Source organism: Onychostoma macrolepis, chromosome 07 (genome assembly GCF_012432095.1).
Source record: "Onychostoma macrolepis isolate SWU-2019 chromosome 07, ASM1243209v1, whole genome shotgun sequence".
Classification (NCBI taxonomy): Eukaryota; Metazoa; Chordata; class Actinopteri; order Cypriniformes; family Cyprinidae; genus Onychostoma; species Onychostoma macrolepis.
The window spans coordinates 2,299,340-2,311,418 of NC_081161.1; the positions used below are offsets into that span (position 1 = coordinate 2,299,340).

The 12,079-nt window shown below is 37.5% G+C and overlaps 2 protein-coding genes across 2 annotated transcripts in view; both read right to left on the reverse strand.

Moving 5' to 3' along the window:
• The window catches only part of LOC131543571 (uncharacterized), a 30,020-nt gene extending 21,738 nt beyond the window's left edge, over nucleotides 1-8,282 (reverse strand). The window contains exon 1 of the mRNA XM_058781056.1: nucleotides 8,110-8,282. The gene's annotated coding sequence lies outside the window, so the exon portion shown is untranslated. The remainder of the gene's footprint in view (nucleotides 1-8,109) is intronic.
• Nucleotides 1,910-11,355, reverse strand: LOC131543575 (uncharacterized). The gene is made up of 8 exons (XM_058781061.1): nucleotides 11,230-11,355; nucleotides 10,323-10,637; nucleotides 9,908-10,213; nucleotides 9,319-9,345; nucleotides 8,306-8,334; nucleotides 8,110-8,178; nucleotides 3,535-3,603; nucleotides 1,910-3,359 (listed from the first exon to the last, which is right to left on the reverse strand). Exons 1-8 carry the CDS (start codon nucleotides 11,288-11,290, stop codon nucleotides 3,249-3,251), a joined length of 987 nt encoding a protein of 328 aa, XP_058637044.1. The 5' UTR covers nucleotides 11,291-11,355; the 3' UTR covers nucleotides 1,910-3,248.
• Between the last annotated feature and the right edge of the window lie 724 nt (nucleotides 11,356-12,079).

Consider the following 12,079-nt stretch of genomic DNA (forward strand, 5'->3'; position numbering starts at 1 on the left):
ATGAGCTGATGACATGAATCAAATGTGTTCAGTGAGAGACACAGAGTGTTGTGGAGGATCCAGAAATAAGTTTGGAAAACAACTGGTACTGAAATGTAAAATATTGACAGCATTTCCTGCATATACACTGTTCAGCAGATTACCAGCAACAGATTTATACAAACTCAGATATGACACGGTCAAAATCTGTTCTGCCTCTAAAGGTTTGAACACAAACACAGGCTTCTCAAGATGTTGCTGTGTGATGTCTACAGAGATTGCAAAAGAATATATATTTGCAATCATGGAAAATATTTTTTCACTGTAAACATACAGTCATGGTCAAAAATGTCAGCTCACTTGGTAAATATGATCAAAGAAGGCTGTGAAAATTAATCTGCATCGTTAAACCTTTTCATCTTTTATTTAAAAAAACAAAAACAAAAAAAAATCTAACCTTTCATTGGATAAGAATTTAAAACAGGGAAACATCATTATGAAATAAATGTTTTTCTCAAATACACATTGGACACAATTATTGGCACCCCTAGAAATTATTATGAGTAAAATATCTCTGAAGTATATTCCCATTCATATTCACAATTTTGAGCACTCCAGGGTGAGTATGAACATGAAATTATCCAGCCATGGCTTCCTGTTTCACAGAAATATAAATAGGAGGGAAAACAAAGGCCAAATTCCCTTAATCATCCATCACAATGAGAAAAAAACAAATAATATATTTTTGATGTGCAGCAAAAGATAATTGAGCTTCACAAATTAGTGAAGTGGCTTTAAGAAAAGAGCTAGAGCAGTGAAAATTTCCATTTCCACCATCAGAGCAATAATTAAGAATTTCCAATCAACATAAAATGTTATGAAACTGCCTGGAAGAGGACGTGTGTCTATATCGTCCTAATGCACGGCGAGGAGGTGAGTTTGAGTGGCTAAAGACTCTCCAAGGACCACAGCTGGAGAATTGCAGAAAATAGTTGAGTCTCGGGGTCAGAAAACCTTAAAAAGAAATTGTCAAACAGCACCTACATCAGCACGTGTTGTTCGGGAGGGTTTCAAGAAACATTATCCTCGCTCATCAAAAAACAAACTCCAGCATATTCAGTTGTCAGACACGACGGAACTTCAAATGAGACTGGCTTCTATGGTCAGATGAAACAAAAAATAAAATTAGCTTTTTAGCAACAAACACTCAAGATGGGTTTGGTGAACACAGGGATAAAAAGTACCCCATGTGTACAATGAAATATACTGCTGTATCTTTGATGTTGTGGGCCTATATTTCTGCTGGAGGTCCTGCACATCTTGTTTAGACGCATGGCATCATGGATTCTATCAAATACCAACAGATACAAAATCAATAAGTGACTGACTCTGTAAGAAATCTTATAATGGGCCATGTTTGGATCTTCCAACCGTACAATAATCCAAACACAAACCTCAAAAACAACACAAAAATGGGTCATTGAGCACAAAACCAAGCTCTGCTGGCCATTCCAGTCCTCTGACCTGAACCCTGTAGAACATGAGTGAACTGAAGAGAAGAAGCAGCAACATGGAGCTGTGAATCTAAAGGGTCTGGAGTGATTCTGGATGAAGGAATGGTCTCTGATCTCTTGTCAGGCGTTTTCTAAACTCATCAGGCATTACAGGAGAACATTTAGAGCTGTTAAACTGGCAAATGAAGGTTTCAAAAAGTATTGAATAAAAGGGTGCCATTAATTTTGGCCAGTGTGTATTAGAGAAAAACATTTATTTCATAATGATATTTCCCCAAATTTTAAATTCTTATTATCCAATGAAAGGTTAGATTTTTGTGAATTTTTAAAATAAAAGATCAGAAGGATTAACAATGCAGATTAATTTTCACTGCCTTCTTTGATCATATTTACCAAGGGTGCCGATATTTTTGGTCATGACTGTACGTATGACATGTCATACATTTATATTTGACAAATTAATTAAAATGTAACAAGCTTTAGTGAAAGCAATTGCTCAAGTGGTTCAAACATCAAATTGTTATTTATTACATATTGTTATAAACATTTACATCGTGTCTTTTCCTATTTTCTTAATTTGCACAAACTGTAAGTTAATTAGTCTGCAGTAAAGACTCAAGAAACTGGATTATTTAATGAGCATGATCTAAGAGAGAAACTGTCCTTCATTTAGACTAGACTTTGTGCAAGCACACAGATCCATGCATCATCCTGAATTAATATAAAGAGGCTAGTTTATTGAAAAACAGACAGTTAATATGAAAACCCAAACTGAAATCTGGTAATCACAGGTAAAAGGACAGTTCACCTAAAAATAACGGTTCTGTCATCCTTCCCTTCCCTCACCCTCATGTCGTTACAAATCTGTATAACTTTCATTCATCTTCAGAACACAACCGAGGCCTGTTTACACTGGTATTAAGATGTGTTTTGGTCGATCGGATCACAAGTGGGCAACGCTAAATACAAGTGTGATCGGGATGTGAAACGTTTTGATCTTGTCCACTTTCGACCACTTCTAGAGGTAGTCAAAAACGCATTCGACTGGATTGCGCTCGTAGTTTAGATGCTGATGTGGTCGAATGCGTTCGAGCAGCCACAAAAGACCACCTACTCTCCGTCTACTGACCTAATACATAATCATTGCAAGACGTACAAGGATGTGTGCTTATCAGACGGGATTTAAACTTTGATGGGCAGAATCAGAAGTATTATTTTCTGATAACACGCAAAGAAACAGCAGTAAGTACAAGCAGACGTAATATTAGTGCGCAATAACTTTAGCTCTCCCGCTCGTGTTTCAACACCGACAGAGGGATCCGCCCATTCACCCTCCTCTTGATGTAATCAGCACCACGGGGGATAATCTGGTCAGAAGTGGTCGAAAGTGGACAGAAGGGACGGATTTAAACCGCAGGTGTAAACGGGAATGTGTCTTCTTTGTCCACTTGTGATCCGATCGACCAAAACGCATCTTAATACCAAGTGTAAACAAGGCCTGAGGGTATTTTTTTAAAGATATTCTCTCATCATTTTTGTCCATCCACTGGAAGTCTAGGCAGTCGAGGAAATGGGTTTTGTGGTTCCAGACCCAAAGTCTTATGAGTTTGGAACCACGTGAGGGTGAGTAAATTATGACAGAATTTGAAAGAAGACATTATTTACAATGGCACTGAATGGAAATCTTACGGAATCAGTTATATATATATTCCTCTACACATGATACTATAATTGTATAATTAAAGACTGTTTGACTTATTTGTGATGGTTCTTGTTCACAGAGGCATAAAGTTGCCTGCAGTCATCCTGAGGTCCAGCTGTTGCTCCTCTGATGGAAGAATAAGTCACTTTATCATCATCATAAACCTGATTGAACAGATTGGAAAGAAGTTGATAATGTTGATGAGAAGTTTCAACCCACAATTAATACAGCATAAATACTTAATTCAAGATTTTGAAGAACTGCAAGTATGAATAAAACAGATTAGAGGAGATGGATGGCATCAGTTGACACTGAAGAACAGGGAAGTGTTTTACTCGCCTCCTTCTTTCTGGCTTGGATTGTACAGTGTGTGGCAACCTCAGTATAAGTCACGTCATCTTTATGCTCCTAAACAGAAATAAATGAAAATATGATAAACCAAGCTTTAAAGACATGTCCATCCCTATATACTTTGCTAATTAGCCTAATTACAGGTGCAAATGTTTTAAGTAAAATACCTCGCTACAGGGTTTGAATCCCTTACTGTGGCAGAACAGCTGGAAGTCTGTCAGGAATTATTGATTTATGGCAGATTTGTTGTTTTGCCCTCCTCCTTCTCTCATTCCAGTGAATGTATTTGTGGCCACAATGACTTTTTACAGGGGAGAGAGAGACACCGAAACACCAAACAGAAACAGCAAAGTTCTGAGTCTCTGATACATCCAGAGAGACAGTAGCAGACACAACGTACTGAGTCTCTGGCCTGACGAGGAAAGAGATTTCAAGACAGCTAAGGTTTAACTTTAGCCCCTGAGCAAACCTTCCTTATCGGATTTGGCTACCCTTCAGTTGCAAAGGACCCAGCAGTGACGGACCTCGTCTGACTCTTGCCGCTCCGAAAGCAGCACAGCCCAGTCTGCAAAGGACCCCCGCAGTGGCAGACACTGCCTGAAACCCACGGCTCCTCAACGACGCAGCCAGGCTGCAAAGGACCCCGTGAAGACCCATCTGACCCAGCTGCCCGGTCCGTGCTCTAAGGACCCTTTGTGGCACAACAGCAGTTCAGCATCCTCCAGGTCAGCGTATCGACGGCAACCGAAACAGCTCTGTACCCTCCCCACTGCACGCAGTCTGCATCACCAGTGGAAGACGTCTCTACCGCCGGACTGATCACCCGCCTGTGGAACATAATTATAAACTTACCAAACCTCTTTCCTAAAGACCTTGGCTTAGTTTATACCTGCAGCCTATGTTTCTCTAACCTGTTTAGATAACATTTACTTGGGGTCAGCATTACAAAGAATAGCTATATTATTTGTTCAGAGATAAATAAGCAGTTATTTATCGTTAATTCCACCAGAGCCATTAAGTGGTTCCCATAAGCAACATTTCCATAGAAATCACTTCCATTGCTACATTCAGCTCAAGAACATTGCATTCAGCCGTTCTGTGTTCATTCCATTCATCTGTTTCTGTGATTTACTCAGTATCTTCCTTCATATTTAGTTGTCTATTATTCTCTATTAGCAGCGCATATTCAGTTATTGGTATCATCTCTAGTTGTTGTATTTACTCTTGCATATCTATTGTTAATGAATCTTATTACAGTTGTGTCTTCTTTGTGTTGATGATCCAAGGCTCTACTAGCTAGCTAAACCACCAATCTTTCAGATAAATCAGTTGACCAGCTCCCTCCAATGTGTACAATTCAAATTATTGAACAGCTTGTGGGAAACACGCCCGCATTGCCACATTACCAGTCTTTGACTGGTGCACTAAACTAAGTGAGGTGGGAATTGGTCATCTGATATACTCATAACCGCACCTTGAGTGACGTGTGACCCAAAATCACAATGTCTTAGGTGACGTGAGTCCCACACACTACAGCATAAAACATTTGCGAATAAGCACGTTTTCCATCCAACGAGTTAGAACAAAATTGTCACTTCCTGATAAACTGGCACTAAATATCACTAAGAAAAGTAGGAGAAGCCACTGATTAATAATTCTCAAATATAATAAATTACTTATGCTTCGAGTGAAAGCATTCCATCTCCTAATATTCGCATTAAGCCTTTTTCGCACAAGTCAAAAACCACCTCAAGTGAGCATAAAATCTTTTTTGCGAATTAAGGGATTTCTTCTTGAAATTTAGCGTTTCCATCACTTGTTTCTGATGCGATACTTCAAAATGTGCATAAAAAGAGGGTGATGGAAACATGGCTACAGATACCACAATAAAAGTAGCATCTTGCCACAGAGACATCAGTCTTTAGAGCAGGAAGTGTAAGACAAGCAGTCCTTAAGCGAAATGATAATGAATCCATATCAACAAGCAATTAATCCGTTGTTGATAACAGAAATGAGATGAACAGTAGATGGTTGTTCGATTAACAAAGACAATTAGTCCCTTTGGTCTAGGTCCTGTTAACTGTGCTGTTTCCTCTCTCATACAAGAAGCCCTCTGCATATAAACAAACAAACAAACACGTGTTTGGTGCTGACCTCTAACAGAACCCTATTTACAAACCCTACATATATACAAAGATAGGTGCTTACTTTCATTTGAGTGTAAGAACAAATTGTTCCTGAAATCAGGGCACCAACAAAGGACAGCAAAGGGGAAGAAGACATCCAATCTGCTGAGCACACTACTCCCTGCCCAATGCTTCTTCTCTAGCCAGTGTTGCCAGATTGGAAATGTCTAAGTATCATACCACAAGCTCAAAATGATCGTATTTGGAAGAAAATTATAGAACAAGAGTCAAACATACAGAATACAGCTATTTATCTACCAACAACTTTTTGACACAACCTAAATTACCACAATATATAAATAACTAGACATACTTTATTGAGAAGGTCCAAACTCCTCCTCTGAGTCGCTGTCATCGGAAGCCTGCAGTGCTAGTGCTCGTTGACTAAAAGCAGTGCACCCTCCTGCATTCTTAACATCAGAGCTGGACTGGTAATCGGGCATTTTCCCGGTGGGCCGACACACTGAAGGGGCCGACAGAATTTTTTATTTTTTATTTTTTGTCAAGGACCATCACGCACCATCACTTGAAACCAGTGGCCCATTGGATTGTCTCCTGTATTGACAGCGTAAACCACCCAATATTTTTTAGGGTGGAAAAGGGGTGGCACGGGGTCTATGAGGGGTGGCAACACCAAAGCAAGCCCCCATCCATAGTTTTTGGGGACTGATTGTCTGACATGCACAGTTGTTCACGAATATTGCATTACCATTAAGTAATCATCTATACTGTTTAAAATGAAAAATAAATAACATTTCAATATCCATCATGGCACCAAGTCAATACACAATATAAAAAACTTCAACAGGTTCTAAATGTTTCTGAGCTTGTATCACTAAAGAAGACATGCGGTTCTATTAATAGTACATAGGCTACTTAGATGGTATAAATCATGTTTTAGTGCAAGTTTAAGAGTAACACTTTTGAATTTTCTAACATTAGAAAGAAATACAATAATATCAAAGCATTGCAACTGGATCAGTTTTGAAAACAATGATTGATTTTCTGTTATTACCAAAGGTGGGAATGTCTGTAATCACCCAGAACACACTATAAATAGTCTAGCAACACCCCAACAACTGCAAGAGCCTAGCAACCACCCATAACATCCTAGCAACACTTTAGCAAACATCTAGAACATCTAACTGACCAAACTATTTATGTTTCTTAAACAAGAATTTAAGACAAGCCAGCATAAATGTGTCTATCAAACTTTTCAATCTAGTTATTACAGGTATTCTTAAATGCTTACACATCATTTTCATGCAGTAGATGAAAAACACTAGAAAAGTTCAAATACCAAAGAATTGCATATGAACAAAATAAAAATAAGTAAATTCAGCATCCACTGCACATTTGGTCAAATTTCATTACAGTATACAGCAGTTTCCTGGTCTCCTGACACAAGACTAGCTATAGGCAGTCATTTCTCAGTTCTGAAAACATGCAGTTTACACATAAAAAATGATTACAAATAAAATTTGACAGTCACACGTTTGAAGGTGTACAACATGTATAGAATATAGAATATATAGAATATGGAAATTTCCATCATCTAATGTACTGGTACTGTACTGTAATTATACTGAATGTGTAAAACCCATGTATATTATTCATTCAGCTCTCTCCTCTCTCCGTTGTTAGGATGCAGAGATTCCGATTGGTGTAATCAGTTTTGCTACCTAATGTTTAACTTACTTATTGTTAAACTTTTTTAGAAATGTGTCTTTTGAGAACTAAATTAATGATTTGGGAAAATTGACCAACTAAAATCAGTCATATTATGTTAACAATCGAGAAAACGTCAATACAATATTCTTACCTAACTCTGCTATTAGTTTTCGTGATCGGCATCTTCTTACTGATTTCATGTTATTGTTTCGTCCGATATGGCAGAAAGGCCTCTAAATCCATGATGAAAGTGGCGCGAGCGGTCGGAGAATCGGATCACCAAACAATTACGGGATGAATCTCAGATATATCCCGACGGGATTAGATTTCTCAGAGGATTTCTGAATAAACCGAGAATCAGTATCTGATTCACGAACAAATGCAAAAACAATTCGTATGGGCCGCGCTTTGTGTTTTCGACTCAAAAAGAACCGGTTCATAAGAGTCATATGTTAATGAAGCCGACTGCACCGGGCGCGTGCAACCATCGTGCACAGTTTAGTGAAATGCTTGTTTGTTTGTTTTTTGCCATTATTTTCCGTTACGCTGTCATCGCCGCGGCTGAAAAGTAGCACATGAAGCACTGCTTACATTTATATTTTATTCTGTGATAATGCTGGGGTTGCCACCCCGTGCCAACCCGGTAGATCCGCCCCTGATGAAAATATACACAAATGATTGAAGATGAATCATATTGTTCACTTACATTAGTGCTGGGAGTCAGATGAATGGACCTGCTGACTGAATCACTGGCTCCATTATTCTTATCTGTGAACTTTAGACAGGAAACAGTGCAAATATACAAACTTGTCTTCTAGCTGATGCTTTAACTAACGTGACTAATAAGAGTTCACATATTACAGCTTATAGAGCAACCTCACGGGTCTTTGGCTTTTACTTACCACAGAGTCATTAGTCCCTCTTCTGTTTTCTGAAAAACAGGAATATTAGGAATAGGTTATCTATATACTGTAGTCAGTATATTGTGCACACAAATCTTGGCTCTGGTAAGGACTCTGGCTCACTGTACATCGGGACACTTTTTTTCAGTAGCAACAGGCAGGACAGATATTTTTCTGATGTTGTTTTGTTTTATGTTGTCAGAAAATCATTATGAAAAAAGACTTTGAGTGTAAATAGTTGTTAGATGCTATTTATACTTATCACGTGGCTCTCTGGAATACTTGATTCTGATTGGTCTTGACTCTGATCGCTCATCTGGGTATTTAAGGCTGTGGTGTGATACGATGATTCATGCCTCAAATATCCATCTTTTATGGCTCAGAGCCATTTGATAGGAACTATTTTTATTTGCAGAAGCTTTTCTCTTAAGAGCAAATAAAATATTTCAACTCAAATGTGTAACTTTGTAATAAGGGGGTCCTGATCGCCCTGTTGGGGTTTATTTTGTGAACTGGCTGGATGTTCATTGTCCTTTACTCAGTGGAAATGGTGGCAGATGATATTTGCATCTCAGAATATCGTAGTATAAAACAGTAAGCAATTCTAACAACATAATGAGTTTAAATGATAATATATAAAAAAGAGGAAGTTCAACAATAAGAGATAATATCATACAGAGAGTTGTTTATTATGTCCTGAAAGCATCTGCACACTAACAGAGTATATCTGATATGTTTATTAAATGATTATGACAATATGATTAGAATCGTCTGAGTGAGAACGACATCTCTTTGATAGAGTTACTTTTACAGAGTCACAAATTTACTTTTCACATATACATTCATTTAAATGTTCATGGATTGTAATTGATGTACAAGATCATTACATGAGAAAGTGAAGAATAGAAAAGAGGATTAAAACTAAACATTCAAGACTTATTTATTTTATGCTGATTCTAGGAAAACTTTGAAGTGTGATCAGAACCACTGAAAAGAGATCGATGTACACATACCTTGTTTTGGGGAGTTTGGTGTGGTATCTGGAATCGGGGTAATATGGGGCAATATATTCATGTAATTGATGCAATGGAGGATAGAAAAAACAATCTTATTTTACTGCATGAACACAACATCAAGACATTACAAACTGATTTTTTTTCTTCAGCTGCTGTAGTCAGGAGCAGTTTTATTTCAGTCTGACCCTTAGTTATGATGCTGGACGGCATCTGTTCACTAACGTGGAAGGACTTGTACAGTTTAATAAATGCTCACTATTATTTTAATTAATTAATGTGAACAACCTAATAACATTAATATCATATCATCATACTTAATCATTACATAACATATAGTTTGTGTTCAATTATCACTGTTTACAGTAGCAGGTTTTGGGAAGAGAGATGTTATTACATTATGACAAAGTTATTTATGCCTCTGTTTTTTTTTTTTTTTTTTTTTTTGTGTTTTTTTAACAGTGAAACACAGTGAGCTGCAGCGCATAAAACTTCAGTTTGTCCTGAATCAATGATATTATTCATCACGTCACGTCTCTATCAGAGAGTCTTCTAAATTTGATAATATTTTATGTTGTTGTTTTCTTACCTGAATACTGGACAGTATATGTGGCTGAGGTCTTGAGCTGGTTTCTCTGTGTAACCTGACATCTCCACTCTCTGTTGTGATCTTCATTCAGGAGTGTTGTAGTCAGAGAGCTGAGACACTGTTCTGAGGAGAATATCTGAAATCTGGAGTCTGTCTGCAGATTCACACCAGCCTGATTCACCCAGATCAGATCAATTCCCTCAGAACCAACCAAACTATCACAAGAGACTCGATCATAATATAACTGACAGGAGAGAGTCACAGAGCGGCCTGATCTGATCTCAGACTGTGAGGATGATGAAGAGACTGAAACAGAAATCAGACAGAGATTACACGACTGATTCCAGTCTTTTCAGGGACAACAATATTACTGTTTAATTCAACATATAATCATAATATTCACAGAAACACTGACCATGAAGAACATGCAGATAAACATGTGCATCAGCTCCTTGTTGTGGTCCATTCACATATTGTCGGCAGGCGTAAAATCCACGATCTTCTTTTGTGACGTTCTTGATGTTCAGAGAGCAGTCAGAGCCCAGACTCAGTCTCTCATGTCTCTCTGTGTCTTTCTTCTTTATTCCTCCAGCAATCAGTTCAACTGTCTCTGAATGTCTGGTATAGATCCATGTAGTTGATGTGCAGCCAGAAAGAGCATTATTACAGGACAGACGGACATTTTCACCAGAACTGCAGAACACATGAGTCTCATCCACTCCACTGCTACCTACAAATAATAATAGTAATAATAATAATAATAATAATGTGGGTTAATGACTTGATTATGAAATATAGTTTAAATGAACTCTTTGTGGTTCTGTTTTAAGCAGAAAATGAACCAAGCAGAGTAAACTGATATTGAACACATGAGTTAACTCACTCACACAAACCCCAAAATCTCTGCTGAATAACCCAAACCTTATTTATTTCATCAGTTTAATTACTATGAAAGCATTGTATTGTTTATTTGATGCTAAATGTATGAAGTAAAGGAAGACTTACTGAATAAAAACACTTAATGGCAATATGGCCGTAAATATTTTTTTTTTATTTTGCCATTTAGCTTCCACATTTGTTGTAAGATGTATGACTTTTTATTATTATTATTATTATTGTCATTTATTTATTCAAGAAATGTTCAGTTGCAAAAAAATTTCTGAATGCAAATCCATATTGTGAGATGAGAATAAAATGAATAAATAACAGTAAAAACAAAAATAAACTTTTTTTTATTTTTTTTTATTTTAATGTTAGAATTGTGCTTTATAATTATATATATATAGGGGTTAATGAATGATATCATGAACAGGTTTCTTTACCTGTGAGAAGTGCAGAGAGAGTGATCAGTCCCAGCAGACACATGTCACACTTATCAGACATTTTCTGTTTCTGTCCGTCTTTCTTTTCATTCTATATTTACATCTCTTCCTTTAAACATCCTCAGCTCCTCCAGCGGGTGTTAACTTCCTCTGATCTGAAACAACTGACTGTTTAGCTGCATTTCACTCACACTATATGTGTGAAAAAGAAGTATCTATAAATATATACTGTACATAGCAGTTAGGTGTGTTTTTTTTAATTGTAACTTATGAAGTGACACTGAAACACAACTTTTGTGAATTCTTCCCCTTTAAGTTGAACACTTACGGTCTGCGTGATGTTTCAGTAATGACTTGCGTAAATAACGTAGTGCAGTGTTCACAAGTTACTTCAGCGTCGCAGTAACGTCACGTGCTCTCGCTCAGGTGCAGCATTCATGTGCGTGACAAAGTACTTCGATGTATATTGTTAATTACCTAGATTACAGTTAACTTTGACAGTGTTTATGATGTTATTGATGTTTAGCAATCTTTCTGAGTGTAATCTGCTGAAAACCAGCTAAACCCAGACTAAGCTGGTTGGTCTTAGCTGGTCATCAGGCTGGTTTTAGAGGGTTTTGCCCGCTTCTTTAGCTGGTCAGGACCAGCTAAAACCAGCTACTTCCAGCTTAAACCAGCTAAGAGCAGCCAACCAATTTAGGCTGGTTTTAGCGGTTGTTTTCAGCAGATTACACTTATTGATCCTGTTAGCCTCGCTAGCATCACGGCGTGCATTGTTCATGTTTACAACTTTATTACATTTAAGTGTAACATTTTCAGGGTGATAATACCTTTCAACGACCATTATTAC

What these genes read in the sequence shown, in the direction of transcription:
- LOC131543575 (XM_058781061.1), bottom strand. Translation starts at nt 11,290, where the DNA reads ATGTCTGATAAGTGTGACATGTGTCTGCTGGGACTGATCACTCTCTCT. An exon ending in TCTCTCTGCACTTCTCACAG is followed by an intron (nt 10,638 to 11,229) that starts GTAAAGAAACCT and finishes TATTATTTGTAG; the next exon opens with GTAGCAGTGGAGTGGATGAG. An exon ending in GAGGGACTAATGACTCTGTG is followed by an intron (nt 8,179 to 8,305) that starts GTAAGTAAAAGC and finishes TCCTGTCTAAAG; the next exon opens with TTCACAGATAAGAATAATGG.